The sequence below is a fragment of the Anomaloglossus baeobatrachus genome, chromosome 5 (assembly GCF_048569485.1).
Source record: "Anomaloglossus baeobatrachus isolate aAnoBae1 chromosome 5, aAnoBae1.hap1, whole genome shotgun sequence".
Lineage (NCBI taxonomy): Eukaryota > Metazoa > Chordata > Amphibia > Anura > Aromobatidae > Anomaloglossus > Anomaloglossus baeobatrachus.
This window is the reverse complement of record NC_134357.1, coordinates 539,708,807-539,725,900: the sequence shown is the minus strand read 5'-3', so window position 1 is coordinate 539,725,900 and position 17,094 is coordinate 539,708,807. Positions and strand designations below refer to the sequence as shown.

Below are 17,094 nucleotides of genomic sequence, written 5' to 3'. Positions count from 1 at the left end.
TTCAATAAATTATTTGAGATAAGGAAATCACAGTTGCATGCTTCTAATTAAATACCCTGCTTTCATGATAACGTATCACTGCAACATGAACTTTTTACGTTTTACATAAGTTAAACACAAAAGCCAAAGATCCCTAACTTTTTGTGAGTAGTATAGGTGTTTGGTACTAAATTGGCATATTTGCAATTTTCACTTTGCAACATCCACTGTGTGCAAAGTTCCAGAAAATGCCTGTGGGGTCAAAACAGTCATAAAGGTGTTGTCTGACCTTATGGTACAAGTCTTCAGCCACTGTATGTAAATCCTCACTGCGCGCACTATGCATTACTCAATGTGAGCATCGCTCACTATGCACAGAGTGGTGATTAAGCTGCGTCAGTCGCACTTCTATTATGACTAAAAGCCAGAGAATACCAGGAGGAATAATTTTAGTTTCCTCCCAGTAGTTGAGCTTGCAATGCAGCGTCCGGGCTTCTTTAGAATGCTACTAACCTGCAAATGAACACCATATCTGCAGATTAATAGTGTTTGGGGACATGACAGGTTCCTATTAAGTCTCAGACATTCTGGGGGAGAGCTCTCATACTAACCGGAAAAGTGCCCAAACTAATAGGGACAATTTTGATTAGAAGAGCATGCAGTGGTTTAACGGTAGAATGGTGATCACAATATGGCTACACACCTGATAAACCAGCCACTGTCAATGGCTATGAAGAATCTCTGGCTTTAGTGGAAATTACTCACCTGGGTAGTCATATGTAGGAATCTCCACTTTACTCCACTCATCACCCCTCACATATGTCTCTGTAGTATTAATATGGGTCAGATTTTCACCCTGAAACAAATATTGTAAAAGTCACAGACAGATGGAGAAGTCACATCTATGATCAGCTCTAATCCTGCCATCTCCACCGCTCTCATTACACAAGTATAAAACATATAATACTGGTGGATAAAACAAGACTGAGCACAAGACCTTCACAGCCGTCTACACATCATAGGGAGATTTCATGGCACCTTCTCTCCATCTACCTGATGGTCCTGAGGAACATTGGGATCTTCTTGTTTACAGTCCTGTGGAAGAAGAGGACGGAGACATCTCTCTGGTGTTGTCCTCTTACTGGATAGAACTGGAGGAAACACATACAGGGACTGAATTCATTCCTTACATACAGATAATTATAGGCCGTGTGTATTTAGTCCTGTCTATTACCTGGTGATGTGAGGGGCTGGGGAACCTCCATCATGACGTCCTTGTACAGATCTTTGTGTCCTTCTAAATACTCCCACTCCTCCATGGAGAAATAGACGGTGACATCCTGACACCTTATAGGAACCTGACACATACAATAATACTGTCACCCCCGATCCCTTCATAGCGTTACTGTATAATGTCCCAGCATTCCCAGCAGTGTCACCTCTCCAGTCAGCAGCTCAATCATCTTGTAGGTGAGTTCTAGGATCTTCTGGTCATTGATGTCCTCATGTATCGGGGGGTGAGGTGGAGGCCCCGTGATTGGGCTCTGGGGTCTTCCCCATCCCTCAGACACAGGGGCCTGACAGCGCTCACTAGAGGTCTTCTTCACTACTGTGTAATCCTGGTTATGGAGAGACACAGTAATAAATCTCACTCCAGACATTCCCAGAGTCCTCACCTCTCCAGTTCTGTCCATGTGTTATTCCCATAGATAAGAATGATGTAATGTGACGTCATCAGAATCTCTCACCTCTCCAGTAAGCCGGAAGAGGATCTCTAGGGTGAGGTGTAATATCCTCTCCGCCATCTTGTCCCTGTCCGCATCCATCCTTGATGGGGCAGTCAGATATTTTCTTATATAGAAGGTCTGGTATTGTAGGGACCTGAATGAGGAGAAGACCTGAAGATAATAAGGAGATACATATAAGGAGATATACTATTTGTATTTCTTTCCTGGCTTTGCTCGGACTGTGGTCGCTTGAGTCTGAGGAGTGGATCCAGTGATTATTTATCAGGCATTGATAATGACAAAATACAATAATAACAAAACCTAGTAATGCGAAATGGAAGGAAAAGAAACAGGTAAGAAACGTAGTGCCAAGATACAAACTAAAAGATAAATTACACACTGAAGGGGTTAATGCCCCCTGCCCCAGTAATGGGGAATCTCCACATACCTCCTCCTGCAGAGCCGCACACTAGATATATGGCTGCTCTGTGCTTCCAGGACCTGTGATGATGTCACATGGAGGGGAGGAGTCGAGGTGCCCTGAGCGGAGCCGCATGTGCATACTTCCCAACTTTCGAAGAAGAGAAAAAGGGACAATGCATGCGGTGCGCGCAGCAGGAAATTTTGACCACGCCCATTTGGCAGTAAGGGTCACATGATCAGCTCCTCAGTGTATGCAGGACTCTGCTGTGCTGGGTGTCATGGTGCTGGATGAGGGGAAGGTTATGTGTGGGGTCAGGAGGGGTTTACAGTGTGGATGTAGCAGAGCCGTGTGTGTACGAGGTGTACGGAGCGGAGCCGTGTGTGTACGAGGTGTATGGAGCGGAGTCGTGTGTGTACGAGGTGTACGGAGCGGAGCCGTGTGTGTACGAGGTGTATGGAGCGGAGTCGTGTGTGTACGAGGTGTACGGAGCGGAGCCGTGTGTGCACGAGGTGTGGGAAGCGGAGCCGTGTGTGTGTGTGGAGCAGAGCCGTGTGTGTACGAGGTGCCCGGAGCGGAGCCGTGTGTGTACGAGGTGCCCGGAGCAGAGCCGTGTGTGTACGAGGTGCCCGGAGCGGAGCCGTGTGTGTACGAGGTGCCCGGAGCGGAGCCGTGTGTGTACGAGGTGCCCGGAGCGGAGCCGCATGTGCATACTTCCCAACTTTCGAAGAAGAGAAAAAGGGACAATGCATGCGGCGTGCGCAGCAGGAAATTTTGACCACGCCCATTTGGCAGTAAGGGTCATTACCCTATTGCCCCGGACTGTTCATTCATAGCAGCCAGAATTGTCTTATATTTATGTGTCACTATATGACATGTTGGTTATTTGTGCCTATAAGGCTAGGTTCACATTTCCGTTAAATTGTATCAGTCACAATCCGCTGCTCTGGTAAACAACAGAATCCGTTTGGCGGATTCCGTTGCTCCCATAGACTTGTATGAGTGGAAGATTGTGACTGATGATGCTGCGTTGCATTCTCCGCCCAACTGATCAGTCGTGGAACAACTGACCGTCGGGCGGCAGGAACGCAGCCTGTAACGTTTTTTGAGCAGCGCAATCCATATGTTTTCACTGCGCATGCTCATCGGCGGCCGAACGATCAGCTGATCTCCCGGCTAATGAGAGCGTATAATATATAGGTCAGGTAAAGAGAAAACCGGTTTAACTGCCCCGCTAAAAACCACTGATGCTGTAGATGAAAAAGATTTCCTTTATTTCGTAATTCTACGCGTTTCAGAGACATCTCTGTCTCCTTCCTCAGGAAAAGAAATCATATTTTTTAGCGCGGCATTTAAACCGGTTTTCTCTTTACCTGACCTATATGTTATATACTGCATTCTGGGGCCGCTGCTAAACCACAAAAAGGCACTCACATGCGATCATAAGGAGTTGTGACTTGCACAACCCTACCAGGTGAGTGTCTTTCTGTCTCTCTACCCTCATACCGGGTAAGACCCTATTGCGCTTTTTCCCCCTACAGCTCTACAGGCTAATGAGAGCGATCAGCTGATCTCCCGGCTGCCGGCTAATGAGAGCGATCAGCTGATCTCCCGGCCGTCGGCTAATGAGAACGATCAGCTGATTGCCCGGCCATCGGCTATTGTGAACGATCAGCTGATTGCTCTCAAAAGCCGGCGGCTGGGAGATCAGCTGATCGCTCACAGAAGCCGGTGGCCGGGAGATCAGCTGATCGTTCACAATAGCCATCCGCCGAACGGAATCCGCTTTCTCATCCAATACTTGTCACCCATTGTACAATGCATCAGTCACATGCGTCAAGCAACGCATGTGACTGATGCAAAACAACGGAAATGTGAACCTAGCCTAAAGGGGGCTTTACACGCTGCGACATCGCTAATGCGGAGTCGTTGGGGTCACGGAATTTGTGACGCACATTCGGCCACATTAGCGATGTTGCTGCGTGTGACACCGATGAGCGAGTTTGCATCGTTGCAAAATCGCTCATCGGTGACATGGGGGTCCATTCTCGATTATCGTTACTGCAGCAGTAACGATGTAGTTCGTCGCTCCTGCGGCAGCACACATCGCTATGTGTGACGCCACAGGAACGAGGAACCTCTCCTTACCTGCCTCCCAGCCGCTATGAGGAAGGAAGGAGGTGGGCGGGATGTTCCGGCCACTCATCTTCGCCCCTCCGCTTCTATTGGGCGGCCGCTCAGTGACGTCGCTGTGACGCCGCACGGACCGCCCCCTTAGAAAGGAGGCGGTTCGCCGGTCACAGCGACGTCGCCGGGCAGGTAAGTATGTGTGATAGTGTAAGGGGTGGGCAGACCCCTTACAAGGAGGTGCAGTTTCCCCCTGAAGATACCTCACTCTGCGGTAGTTACTGTTGATGTTATTAATAAACATGTTTTTACTGTGCAGTGGGTTTTCCCCTAGAGCCCGGGTGGGACGGCTGTCCCCATAGAAACAGGGCAGGAGAGAGGAGGGGCCGGCAGCTTAGAGAGAGAAGTGTGTGTGTGTTGAAGTCAGTTGTGTCCGGGATGGGAGAGAAGATACAGCCAGTGGCAGTGTGGAGCTGAGTGGGCAGAAAGAAAGAAAGAAAGAAGGGAGCTGGAAGAACAGGGAAGCCGGAGAGAAAAGGAGCGGGCGGAACCTCATAGTGCGAAGCAGTCCCGGTGTGGGTCCGGGCTGTGGGTAGCCATAAGTGGGAGCCAGGTGAAGTAGAGTAGCCGGGCACATCCCCACTGGAGGAGACGTCAGGACAGGCTTTCCCTCAGCTAAAGGAAGTGTGAAGTGTCATCTATAACTGCCGGTTGTGTGAAGAACTGTGTAATAAAGAATGCCTTTTGTTTGCACCGAATCATGCCTGGAACGTGTTTATACGTCGGACGACATCTGCACCACCACACTCTGCCCCACCGAGACATCTTCCGTCCCGATAGTGACGGCGGAGCCAGGGGTAAGCCTGATAGCAAGGGCCATGACTACAACCCTGGAGGCACCCCTGGCACCCCGTTACATGTGGCGTAGTCGGCAGGATACGGATCATATGCAAGGGGACCCGCTCCAAGAAAAAGGAGACCAAGTGGTGCCTAGGGCCCTGGATCCGGATTATTGGAAAAGAGTTCCGATCCCATGGTGGGAAGAAGAAACAGTGCCTAAGGCGTTGGACCGGGCAAAAGATGGCGGCAAGATGGCCGTCGTCTTTGAGAACACAGAAAGCGCGCGAAGAATTGGCGCCAAAAGAAGAGCCTGGGGCTGGCCGGTGCCTAAAAAGAAGTTCAGAGTACTCCGCCCAAAGAGGGGAGGTGCTGGCTCCAGGGCATCGAAGAAGACATGTGAAGTGGGCGGTGTTTTGAAGAAAAAGAGGAACCGCCGCGGAGGGGTCGATCTGATGTGTGAGACTGGGGGTGGAGTGTACCCGAGAGCGGGAAAAGTGGGCCCGCCTCCACTTTCTCCAGCATCTCCACTGACCCCGACGCCTTTACCAAAAACGCTAACTCCGAGCAAGATGGAGACCCCGAGAAAACAGCATGCTGCAGTGGGCGCGCTGGTAGAAATCAGCCGGGGGAGAGGACGGCCGAAGCAGACTGCGGCCGCAGAAGGACTTACCCTTATTTTACCGGCTGTGCCAGAAGGACCGGAGCGGCCCACCAAAGTAACCTGGGTCACTACCTGGGATGCCGCGACCGGCGAGACCTTGACTGAAGTCCGCGCCACCTATAGGGCACAGCTGCAGCCGGGAAGCAAAGTCCTGGGAACTACATATCAGTGTCCGGAGGTGTCCCCGCCAGTCGAGGTGGGACCTCCAACTCACACAGCAGTTCCGGCCCCGGAAGAGCAACCTACCCGGGAGCTAGAAGAAGACGAGTGGGGATTCTTCTGGGACCCAGTGAAACCGTCACCCCTGACTTAGCGGAAGTCCCCATCACCCCGTCGAGGGTTGAAGATACAAAACCGGAGGTTATGGACATGTTTGTGTTGAATACCGGCATTGTTACGGAGCCGGCAAAGTTTCACAGTTGCAACCTTTGTTCAAGCTACGGAGCCCGGAAGGAGCCTGATGCTGGACTGAGCCAGGGGCTCCCTCCGTGTTGTTAAGGAAGACTTTAGTGTCCGTGTGCCTGCCTTCAAAGACCGGGAGCGCTTGTTATAGTCTCCGGGCAGAAGATCAGCAAAGACCGGGAGTGCCTGCTGACGGCCTCCGGGCACATTGTCTACAAAGACCGGGAGCTCCCAGGAGGGACTCCGGGCGCTGGACTGGTGTGCCCCTTGCGGGTGCCCTAAGGTGAACATGTTTGAAGTTTTATTAAAATGACTTTGTTTGTTTTTACATGTGGTTTTAGATTTATGCCTTGCCGGGAGGCTTAGGCTTAAAGAGGGGAGGAATGTAAGGGGTGGGCAGACCCCTTACAAGGAGGTGCAGTTTCCCCCTGAAGATACCTCACTCTGGGGTAGTTACTGTTGATGTTATTAATAAACATGTTTTTACTGTGCAGTGGGTTTTCCCCTAGAGCCCGGGTGGGACGGCTGTCCCCATAGAAACAGGGCAGGAGAGAGGAGGGGCCGGCAGCTTAGAGAGAGAAGTGTGTGTGTGTTGAAGTCAGTTGTGTCCGGGACGGGAGAGAAGATACAGCCAGTGGCAGAGTGTGGAGCTGAGTGGGCAGAAAGAAAGAAAGAAAGAAGGGAGCTGGAAGAACAGGGAAGCCGGAGAGAAAAGGAGCGGGCGGAACCTCATAGTGCGAAGCAGTCCCGGTGTGGGTCCGGGCTGTGGGTAGCCATAAGTGGGAGCCAGGTGAAGTAGAGTAGCCGGGCACATCCCCACTGGAGGAGACGTCAGGACAGGCTTTCCCTCAGCTAAAGGAAGTGTGAAGTGTCATCTATAACTGCCGGTTGTGTGAAGAACTGTGTAATAAAGAATGCCTTTTGTTTGCACCGAATCATGCCTGGAACGTGTTTATACATCGGACGACATCTGCACCACCACACTCTGCCCCACCGAGACATCTCCCGTCCCGATAGTGACGGCGGAGCCAGGGGTAAGCCTGATAGCAAGGGCCACGACTACAACCCTGGAGGCACCCCTGGCACCCCGTTACAATAGGTCTGCGCGATGTTGTGCGTCACGGGCAGCGATTTGCCCATGTCGCACAACAGATAGGGGTGGGTACCCACACTAGCGATATCGGGACCGATATCGCAGTGTGTAAAGTAGCCTTAAGGCCATGTTCACACATAACAGAAATCCTGTGTTTTTGTTTGTGCCGCTGTCTGCACCAAACTACACAATAACAATCTTCTCTGATTAGACTATGTAACATGATTTTTGTTCCCAGGGAATTAATGTCATTTCTTAATTAGTTATATCATAAAAACATGGAAAAATGTATCAGCCTGCAGAAACTTAGATTTTGCGTTCAGGACACTGAAAAGTTGAAATTGGAATACTGTCTTAAGGAAAATTAGAAATAATAATAATCTAATAATAATAATCTTTATTTCTATAGCGCCAACATATTCCGCAGCGCTTTACAATTCAGGGGGATCATATACAAACAAATAACAGTTATAGAAAATACAATAATTAAAGTATGGAAAAAAAGACAACCCTGCTCGTGAGAGCTTACAATCTACAATGAGATGGAGGGGAAACAAGGTACAAGTGCTTATTTACAATGACAATCCAGCCATCTCAAAGAAATGGGGGATAGATAGAGGCTGCCTTTACCATTCACCAGAACCTTGAGATGCTTTTGGGTGCGGAGGAGTTTCACGGGGAGTTATGTTCTGAAATGTCATGGAGGGACTATGTGAATCTAATTCGGCTAGGGAGTCTGATAGGCCACCCTAAAAAGATGTGTTTTTAGGGGGTGTCTGATGCTGAGTAAGTTTTGATTCGTCCTAGCTTTTTGGGGTAGAGCGTTCCAAAGGATTGGTGCAGCTCAGGAGAAGTCTTGGGTTCGGGAGTGGAGGTTCGGATTAGTGTGGATGTTAGTCGAAAGTCATTTGAACCCGCAACAAACATCCGTTATTTTTGTACGTGTGGGGTACGTATTTGCACGTACCGGAGACACGTACACACGGAGACCCATGTTATTCAATGGTAGATGGCACACACATGTAAAATCACACGGAACGTGTGTCCGTGTGATAACTAAGTGTGTGCGCTTTTCTGCACGGACGACATGTCCGTTTTTGGCCAGCAGCACGCAGGCACGGACCCTCTAAAGTCTATGGGTCCGTGCCTGCATGGACCGCACACGGAGTATGTCCGTGTTCAGCACGTTTCGTGCGTGTGCGTTTTTACACTAGCGATCTTATTTTTATTTTTTTTTAAATTAAATTCAGTATACTTACCTTTTTTTCTGTTGTTCTCAGTCATACTTACATTGGCACTCATTTTTTTTCTTCCCCCGGCTCATACCGCTCCCCGATCACCAGCGCGGCGAGGAACAGCTGTGCAGAGAATACGCGGCAACAATTACTTTGAATATGCCGGCCGCTCATTAATCAATCTCGTATTCCCTGCTTTCTCCACCCACAGACACCTGTGATTGGTTGCAGTGAGACACGCCCCCCAAGCTGAGTGACAGGTGTCTCACTGCACCCAATCACAGCAGCCGGTGGGCGTGTCTATACTGTGCAGTAAAATAAATAACTAAATAATTAAAAAAAACGGCGTGCGGTCCCCCCCAATTTTAATACCAGCCAGATAAAGCCATACGGCTGAAGGCTGGTTTTCTCAGGATGGGGAGCCCCACGTTATGGGGAGCCCCCCAGCCTAACAATATCAGTCAGCAGCCGCCCAGAATTGCCGCATACATTATATGCGACAGTTCTGGGACTGTACCCGGCTCTTCCCGATTTGCCCTGGTGCATTGGCATTCGGGGTAACAAGGAGTTTTTGGCAGCCCATAGCTGCCAATAAGTCCTAGATTAATCATGTCAGGCGTCTCCCCGAGATACCTTCCATGATTAATCTGTAAATTACAGTAAATAAACACACACACCCGAACAATCCTTTATTAGAAAAAAAAACACTAACAAATTGCCTTGTTCACCAATTTTATAAGCCTGAAAAAGCCCTCCCTGTCCGGCGTAATCCAGGATGGTCCAGCGTCGCATCCAGCTGTGCTGCATGAAGGTGACCGGAGCTGCAGAAGACACCGCCGCTCCTGTCAGCTCCACGCAGCTAATAAAGGGAATAGCGCGATCTGACGTGGATCTGACAGGAGCGGCGGTGTCTTCTGCAGCTCCGGTCACCTTCATGCAGCACAGCTGGATGCGACGCTGGACCATCCTGGATTACGCCGGACAGGGAGGGCTTTTTCAGGCTTATAAAATTGGTGAACAAGGCAATTTGTTAGTGTTTTTTTTTCTAATAAAGGATTGTTCGGGTGTGTGTGTTTATTTACTGTAATTTACAGATTAATCATGGAAGGTATCTCAGGGAGACGCCTGACATGATTAATCTAGGACTTATTGGCAGCTATGGGCTGCCAAAAACTCCTTATTACCCCGAATGCCAATGCACCAGGGCAAAGCGGGAAGAGCCGGGTATAGTCCCAGAACTGTCGCATATAATGTATGCAGCAATTCTGGGCGGCTGCTGACTGATATTGTTAGGCTGGGGGGCTCCCCATAACGTGGGGCTCCCCATCCTGAGAATACCAGCCTTCAGCCGTATGGCTTTATCTGGCTAGTATTAAAATTGGGGGGACCGCACGCCGTTTTTTTAAATTATTTATTTATTTTACTGCACAGTATAGACACGCCCACCGGCTGCTGTGATTGGGTACAGTGAGACACCTGTCACTCAGCTTGGGGGGCGTGTCTCACTGCAACCAATCACAGGCGTCTGTGGGTGGGGAAAGCAGGGAATACGAGATTGATTAATGAGCAGCCGGCATATTCAAAGTAATTGTTGCCGCGTATTCTCTGCACAGCTGTTCCTCGCCGCGCTGGTGATCGGGGAGCGGTAAGTATGGGAGAGGGCTGCTCACTTCAGTCACTCGGGGGATTAGCGGTCACTGGTGAATCCTTCACAGGTGACCGCTAATCAGTACGCGGCACACAGACAGAGCCGCGGCATGACAATGAAGTCGGGTGAAGTTCACCCGAGTTCATTCTCATCGCGCAACTTTGTCTGCTGTCAGCGACATGTATCAAGGATATTGTGCAACACACAAACGGACATTCCACACGGACATTCCACGTACACATACACGGGCATTTTACACACAAACACGGACATTTTACACGTACACACGGCTCGCATACGCCATCACACGGATGCCATACGTACCGGAGAAACGCCCCAAAAAAACGGAACACGGACCCGAAAAACGGACCGTGTCACATGGACATTTTTTATGAGGAAGTGTGTTTTAGGCCTTGCAGAGCGAAGGGAACGGGTAGGGTGATAGACAGAGAAGAGGGTGGAGATGTAGTGGAGTGCTGCACTGTGGAGAGCTTTGTGGGTGAGAACAAGATATTTGAATTGGATCCTGTGATATAGGGGCGGCTTTAAGTTCATAATCTAAATGAAATACAATATATTTCAAATCATTAACATATTTTAATCAAAATGCTACAAATTGATGAAAAGGAACCTAGAAATGTTTACTTTTGTGAAGGTATGTCATATCACTTTGACGCATTAATCCCCAAATGTAGTCCCCCATCATGTTTTCCTCTATCGTATATTTTTGAACTTTGCTATCTTGATGAAAGCACTCTTGTTGCTCCTCGGAATCCATCTTCTGTTTGAGTCTATCAAGATGGGCATCAAGGATATGGACTTTGAGACCTCATGCAGCCCATTTTGCTTCACCAGTCTCAACCAATGCATCATAGTTTTCAGTCTTATGATTTCAAAAGGAAGCCTGTAACTACATTAACAAAACTGATCCATGCTTCTTTCTCTTTTCTTTTGAGGAGTTTGGGAAACTCTTGACACTCCGTAACTATTTTGATTTGAGGGCCAACATAAAACGCCAGCTTTAACTTTTGCTTCTGAAAGCTTTTGGAAGAGATCTTGTAGATACGTGAATGGCACTGATTCCTTGTCCAAAGCTGTGACAAATTGATTCATGAGGACTAGTTTGATATAGAAAGGTGGCATTAGTACCTTTCTAGGGTCTACAAGTGACTCCCATGTAATGTTGTTGTTCCCCACGGAAACTCAGTACATTCAAGCCAATATTGTCTATGGTAGCGTCCCTGCTATCCCAAAGGCAAACAACGCGTGGAAGCTTAGCATAGCCTCCTTGAAGACCCATCAAGAATGCAAGCATTTTGAAATCTCAGATTACTTCCCAACCATATTCCTCATATTTCATCACATTTAACAATCTCTTCACATTTTTTCCAGCACCCATGACGGCACCACGAGAGAGGAGATCCGCCCTTCAAGGACAGGAAACCTCCAGGATAAAAAGGGGTGGCACCTCTCCCCGCATCAGTTGGTTTCCTGTCCTTGAACAGGTAGCCTCCAGGGATCTACTAGATCCAGGATGGTCCTGATGGGCCGAAGGTTCAAGTCCGGCGCCCGGCCGGCCGACTCTGGCAGCGGCACGGGTCCTGCTGCGGTCGGCCGAGGTGCTGTGGAGCTGCCGCAGCGGACCCACGGGTGTCAGGCCTGCGCGCGGCACACCATACTCCGGTGACACCAGGACGGATTCTAGGCGCGGGGACGTGGTGCGGAGCCTGCGAGGACCAGCTAAGGGCCGGTCGGCCGCAGTGCTCTCCCGCCGCAGCAAACCCACGGGGGTACCGTCTGCGCGTGGGCTCCCTCCTCCCCCCTCTCCTTACCACGTAGCACCGGGCGCCAGGGGTCTGGATGGAGGTGGCTGCTGCTGCGCTTCCCTGCAGTGGCGTCCTCGCGGCTGCAGGCACTGTGGCGCTTCCGGATATCGGAGCGCCATGTTGTGTGTGGCAGGTGGGGGTGTCTGGGCAGTGCGCATGCGCAGTGCATTGGACATGAGTGGGACGTCATCTCCTGGAAATAGAAGGGAGGGGTTGCCAGTTTTTTAAAAAAAGAGCGGCAATCTTCCTCAATGGTGTCTGTGCTCAGTACCATGGCTGACAAGCGATCGGCTGTGTCTCCTTCGCTTCTCTCCTCTCCAAAGCCTCCCTCTGATCCAGATACTGCCTCCCAGAAGCGGCAGCAGAGAGGTAGCCGGGATGGCAGTGTCACCGGCTCTGGAGCCAAGCGTGGGATGACTGATGATCGGTCCTGCAAGCGGAAGGACTCTGGCACCCCTGACAGGAATAGACCCTCTAAAGGAGGGAAGTCAGATGATGTCCCTGCTGACCCGGATCATAATAGACCTAAGAAATGTCAATCCAAGTCTAGGCATAAAGAAGGTGCCTTGGGCAGTAAGGAATTATCCGGTTCCTGGACTAAGAGGCTGTGCAGGAGCTGCATTCAGCAGACTTTGTCAGAGGAACGGCCGAGATTTACCTCCGATCTCCGTTCCATCATACGGGAAGAGGTCAGGGACTCCCTCAGATCCCTGTCTGGGGCGCAGAGCGCTGGGGCTTCTAAACCCCCTTCGCCTACCCACGAGGACTTTGATAGGTCTGATGGGGAATGTGATTCCTCTGGCTCTACTTCCCGCTCCTCTTCAGATAGTGACTCAGGAGGTCGCCAGTGCATCCCGATCGAAAATATGAAGAAATTGGTTAAGGCGGTACGAACCGCTATGGGCATCCCAGATGAGAAACCTGAAAAATCTATTCAGGATCGGATGTTCGGGGGCATGGAGCAGAAAAAACAGCGCTCCTTCCCGGTGGTGGATAGAGTACAAGCTTTAATTACCAGGGAATGGAAGAAGCCTGATAAGAAGCGTTCCCTTCCAGGCGCCTTTAAGAGGAAATATCCGTTTGAGGAGGCCTCCTGCTCCACCTGGGATAATGCTCCAAAACTGGATGTTGCGGTCGCCAAGGCGTCCAGAAAATTTGCCTCACCATTTGAGGACATGGGTTCATTGAAAGACCCGTTGGATAAAAAGGCAGATCACTTCCTGAAGAATACCTGGGAAGCTTCTGCTGGAGGACTGAGACCCGCCATTGCTGCTACGTGTACGGCTAGATCCCTGCCTATATGGATAGATGAACTGGAAGACCAGTTTAGATCAAGGGCAACTAAGGAAGAGATTGCTTCCCCCCTCTCCAAATTGCGAGGAGCGGCGGCCTTTCTTGCGGACGCCTCAGCAGACTCCGCTAAGTTGACTGCAAAGTCGGCGTCCCTCTCCAATGCGGCTAGAAGAGCTCTTTGGTTGAAATGCTGGCCGGGGGATATGCAAACTAAGTCTAAACTTTGCAATATCCCTTGTCAAGGGGAATATCTGTTTGGGCCGGTCCTGGATGACATCCTGGAGAAGGCTAGCGACAAGAAAAGTGGCTTTCCCTTTCCGTCCTTTCCATCGTTAAGGCGGTCCTTTCGGAAGAAGCCAGTTCACCGGAACACCCAGCCAAGGGATCGGAATACCTGGTCCGATAGAAAGAAACCGGGAAAGGGGTTCATGTTCAATGGGCCCTCGAAAGATCAACATAAGTCATCCAAGTGACTCGCTTTCCCAGGTCGGAGGGAGACTCTCTCAGTTCCTTCCGGCTTGGGAAAGGATTTCATCCAGTTCATGGATTCTGGGCGTAATAAAATCAGGCCTCCAGCTCCTCTTCCATCACCCTCCTCCTCAACGATTCCTGGTTACCCCTCTACGTCGTTCTCCTACGGAACAGCTGGCTTTGGAAGCAGAGATCCAACACCTCCTCTTCAAGGGGGTTCTGATGAAAGTTCCCACACAAGAACAAGGGGACGGATTCTACTCCACCCTCTTTCTGGTGAGGAAGCCCGACGGGTTCTATCGCACCATCATCAACCTGAAAGCCCTGTAAAAACATTAAAATTAATACATCTATAGAGCCCCTCGCGGCCTCGGTCAGGAGCAACCCAGACATCTCGGGGGTCCTGGTCAGGAATAAACCGTTTAAAATCTCGCTTTTTGCCGACGATGTGCTCATTACACTTACTAACATCCATGTGTCCCTTCCAATTTTAATGTGCACCTTGGGTAGGTACGGGAGCCTTTCGGGGTATAAGATCAACTCTAGCAAAATGGAGGCAATGCCCTTGAATCTCGACCCGGTGGCCCTGGATTACTTGCGTTTGAATTTTAAGTTTCGTTGGAAGACAGATGCGGTCAAGTACCTGGGGGTTAACCTCACATCTACTTATGATTCCCTCTATAACCTTAACTTCCCCCCCCTTTTCCGAGAGCTGAGAACTCTTTTGAGCAAGTGGTTGCCCCTCCCTCTTTCGTGGATGGGGCGCATTGCGGCGGTTAAAATGAGCTTGCTCCCAAAATTATTATATTTCTTTGAAACCCTCCCAGTTAAGGTACCAATAAAGGAGCTGAAGTCCCTTCAGGCGGCTATCCTTAGATTTATTTGGTGTAACAAACGTCATAGGGTGGCCAGGGAGGTGTTGATGGCTCGGAGAAACAGGGGGGGGCTTTCTGTCCCGGACATCCTAAAATACTATTGGGCGGCCCATCTTAGGAGGATCCCCTGTTGGGTGTCCCTTTGGGCATACAACAGGTGGACTGAGATTGAAAAACTTTGGCTGGCGCCTATACATCCAAACGCGCTCCTGTGGCCCCCGGCCCGGTGTGATTCGCTCCCCCCTCTTCTTGGACCGATGCAGTTCACTAGGGACCTCTGGGCATTTTGCATTAGAAGATTTCCTTTGGCATCCCCCTGCTCCCCTCTGGTGTCCTTCATATACCAACCCTTGCTCCCAAGCAGTCTGGAGTCGGACATGGTGCACCCCTGGCTCAAGGCAGGTCTATTCAGATTTGCAGACATTATAGATGGAAGTACAATGCAGATCCATTCCTTTGAGTACCTTAGAGATAAATTCTCTCTCTCTAATCGAGAGTTTTTCCAATATCTGCAGATCAGAGACTTGGCTGGCTCCTTGTTTGGCAGGGCAGGGGCCTCGATTCCCACAGATTTTGAGAAAATTTGCAGAAGGGGCACTGATACTAAGGGGCTGATTTCGGAAATTTACATTTTGCTTTCTGAGTCACGGGAGGGGCCCGAGGGGTCTTTTCCATACATGCGGAAATGGGAGTCTCTATTGGGAAGGCGGATACTTCCTCAGGAATGGGCAGCAATCTGGGGAAACGCCGCCAAGACGTCAATATGCACACTATATAAGGAAAATATCTATAAAATTTTGCTATTTTGGTACCACACTCCAGATTTCCTTCATGGCATAGACCCCTCCATACCGGCTTGTTGCTGGAGATGCGGGGGAGGCAGGGGCACCATTCTGCACATATTCTGGTCCTGTCCAGGGATAGTCCCCTTCTGGGAGCGGGTTAGAGGGTTGATCCATAAAGTACTATATATAGAGGTTGATCTTGATCCCCTGATCTATGTTCTGGGTCTTGGGAATGGGGGATTGGGAAAAACGTCCTCTAAGCTTTTGTCCCACATCCTTACGGTGGCCAGATGCTTAATTGCAAAAAATTGGAGGCAGCCAGGGACACCCTCACACCAGAGCCTCAAGTATAGATTACTGGACGTTAGACGCATGGAACATTTCACGGCACTATTGCATGACACAGTTGACCGTTTCCAGGCCGTGTGGGCACCATGGGACTACTTTGCGGGACAGGAGGATCTGTGAGACTGAGGCCTATGGGTCTTATGGAAGGAGCATGGACTCTTGAAACCCTTCCCTCTTCCCTCCTATTTCTCCTCTCCCCTCCTAACCCTCTTCACCTGTCCTGTCATTGTTTGTCTAGGTTCGATAAGAATTGTGAATTTTATGTTTTATTTTATGTATGAAAAACGTAAATTGAAAATCTCAATAAAAATTCAAAGTTTAAAAAAAAAATTAATACATCTAGTTATCAAACATTTTATAATAGGACATATATGTTTTCACAGTTTTGTTTATATTGGAAGGGCATAGCTTATTGATAAAGTTTTTATAAAGAATAAATAATAAGGTATCTTTATTAAGTATGGATAGATGCTGACATAAGCATGGTACCTAGTTATATATATATTCTTCCTTCTGGAAGCTTCTAGTGATTATGTCATATGTAACTGTGTTCAGTTGAAACACCCTATATGGATTGGACAGTTGTCATAAAATACACGGTGGGAGGGGGTGGCTGCTCACTCCTGCTCCGAGAGTCAATCCACACATGTCGAAGCGGATCCATCCATCCAGCCTATCCTGCATTCACCCAAGACGAAGCAAGATATATTTATCAGTCCTGCAACATGATTCTATTTGGGAACCAAGGTGAAATAGATGAAGATTTCTATTGATTTGTATGGACTCATTGAACTTTTTACGTAAGCTAATGAAGTATATTATTTTTCCTTTTTGTAACTGAATTTTGGCAACCATTTTTAAATAGATAAAATACAATTATTTTTTACATTTTTGAAGTTCTTTCTTTCATGCGCTTTTACGTATTTGAAGAAAAATATATTTAAGAGTATATTTTTAACATTTTGGTGAGCCAGCCATTCGTGTTTTTTAATTTTTGTACTTCTTCCTTCACTTTGCATAAGGGGGGACAGAGACATATGCCTCCTGCAAAGTGACAGGGAATTGACAATTTATAAAAATCACGCAGAACCTAGGAAATACGGTTAAGTCAAGTTGCATGAATGTTTTTTTTAAATGAACTTTAAAGATTTTGCTAAGGCACAGATAATACTCTTTTGACGTGTCTTTGAGCAAGAAAAAAATAAGTCAGTCCATAAAAAGTATTGGACGTGCTGAACAAGGTGAATCGAGTCTTAGAGGATCATCCATCAGATCATCTGATAATTTCAGGTAAGAAAATGGATTTTATCTCTTCTTATGTTAAGCAAAGTAAACTTCAGTTCACTTATTCAGATATTTCTAA

The 17,094-nt window shown here is 48.9% G+C and overlaps 1 protein-coding gene and 1 long non-coding RNA gene across 2 annotated transcripts in view; both read right to left on the bottom strand.

Moving 5' to 3' along the window:
• LOC142312205 (uncharacterized) overlaps nt 1-1,115 on the bottom strand; it is a 70,894-nt gene extending 69,779 nt beyond the window's left edge. Inside the window, exons 1-2 of the long non-coding RNA XR_012754340.1 lie at nt 1,033-1,115; nt 745-835 (exon numbers count right to left, since the gene is read on the bottom strand). This is a non-coding gene — a long non-coding RNA (uncharacterized LOC142312205). The remainder of the gene's footprint in view (nt 1-744; nt 836-1,032) is intronic.
• An 81-nt stretch (nt 1,116-1,196) lies between these two features.
• LOC142312937 (gastrula zinc finger protein XlCGF66.1-like) lies at nt 1,197-11,532 on the bottom strand. The gene is made up of 4 exons (XM_075351925.1): nt 11,467-11,532; nt 1,728-1,877; nt 1,419-1,598; nt 1,197-1,337 (listed from the first exon to the last, which is right to left on the bottom strand). Exons 1-4 carry the CDS (start codon nt 11,530-11,532, stop codon nt 1,197-1,199), a joined length of 537 nt encoding a protein of 178 aa, XP_075208040.1.
• Between the last annotated feature and the right edge of the window lie 5,562 nt (nt 11,533-17,094).

Excerpts from the sequence above, each read along its gene's own strand:
- LOC142312937 (XM_075351925.1), bottom strand. The coding sequence starts at position 11,532 with ATGGGTGCTGGAAAAAATGTGAAGAGATTGTTAAATGTGATGAAATAT. Across the intron at positions 1,878-11,466 it reads ATGAGGAATATGGTTGGGAA|GTCTTCTCCTCATTCAGGTC; the intron begins GTAATCTGAGAT and ends TATTATCTTCAG. Across the intron at positions 1,599-1,727 it reads TCTTCCGGCTTACTGGAGAG|GATTACACAGTAGTGAAGAA; the intron begins GTGAGAGATTCT and ends CTCCATAACCAG.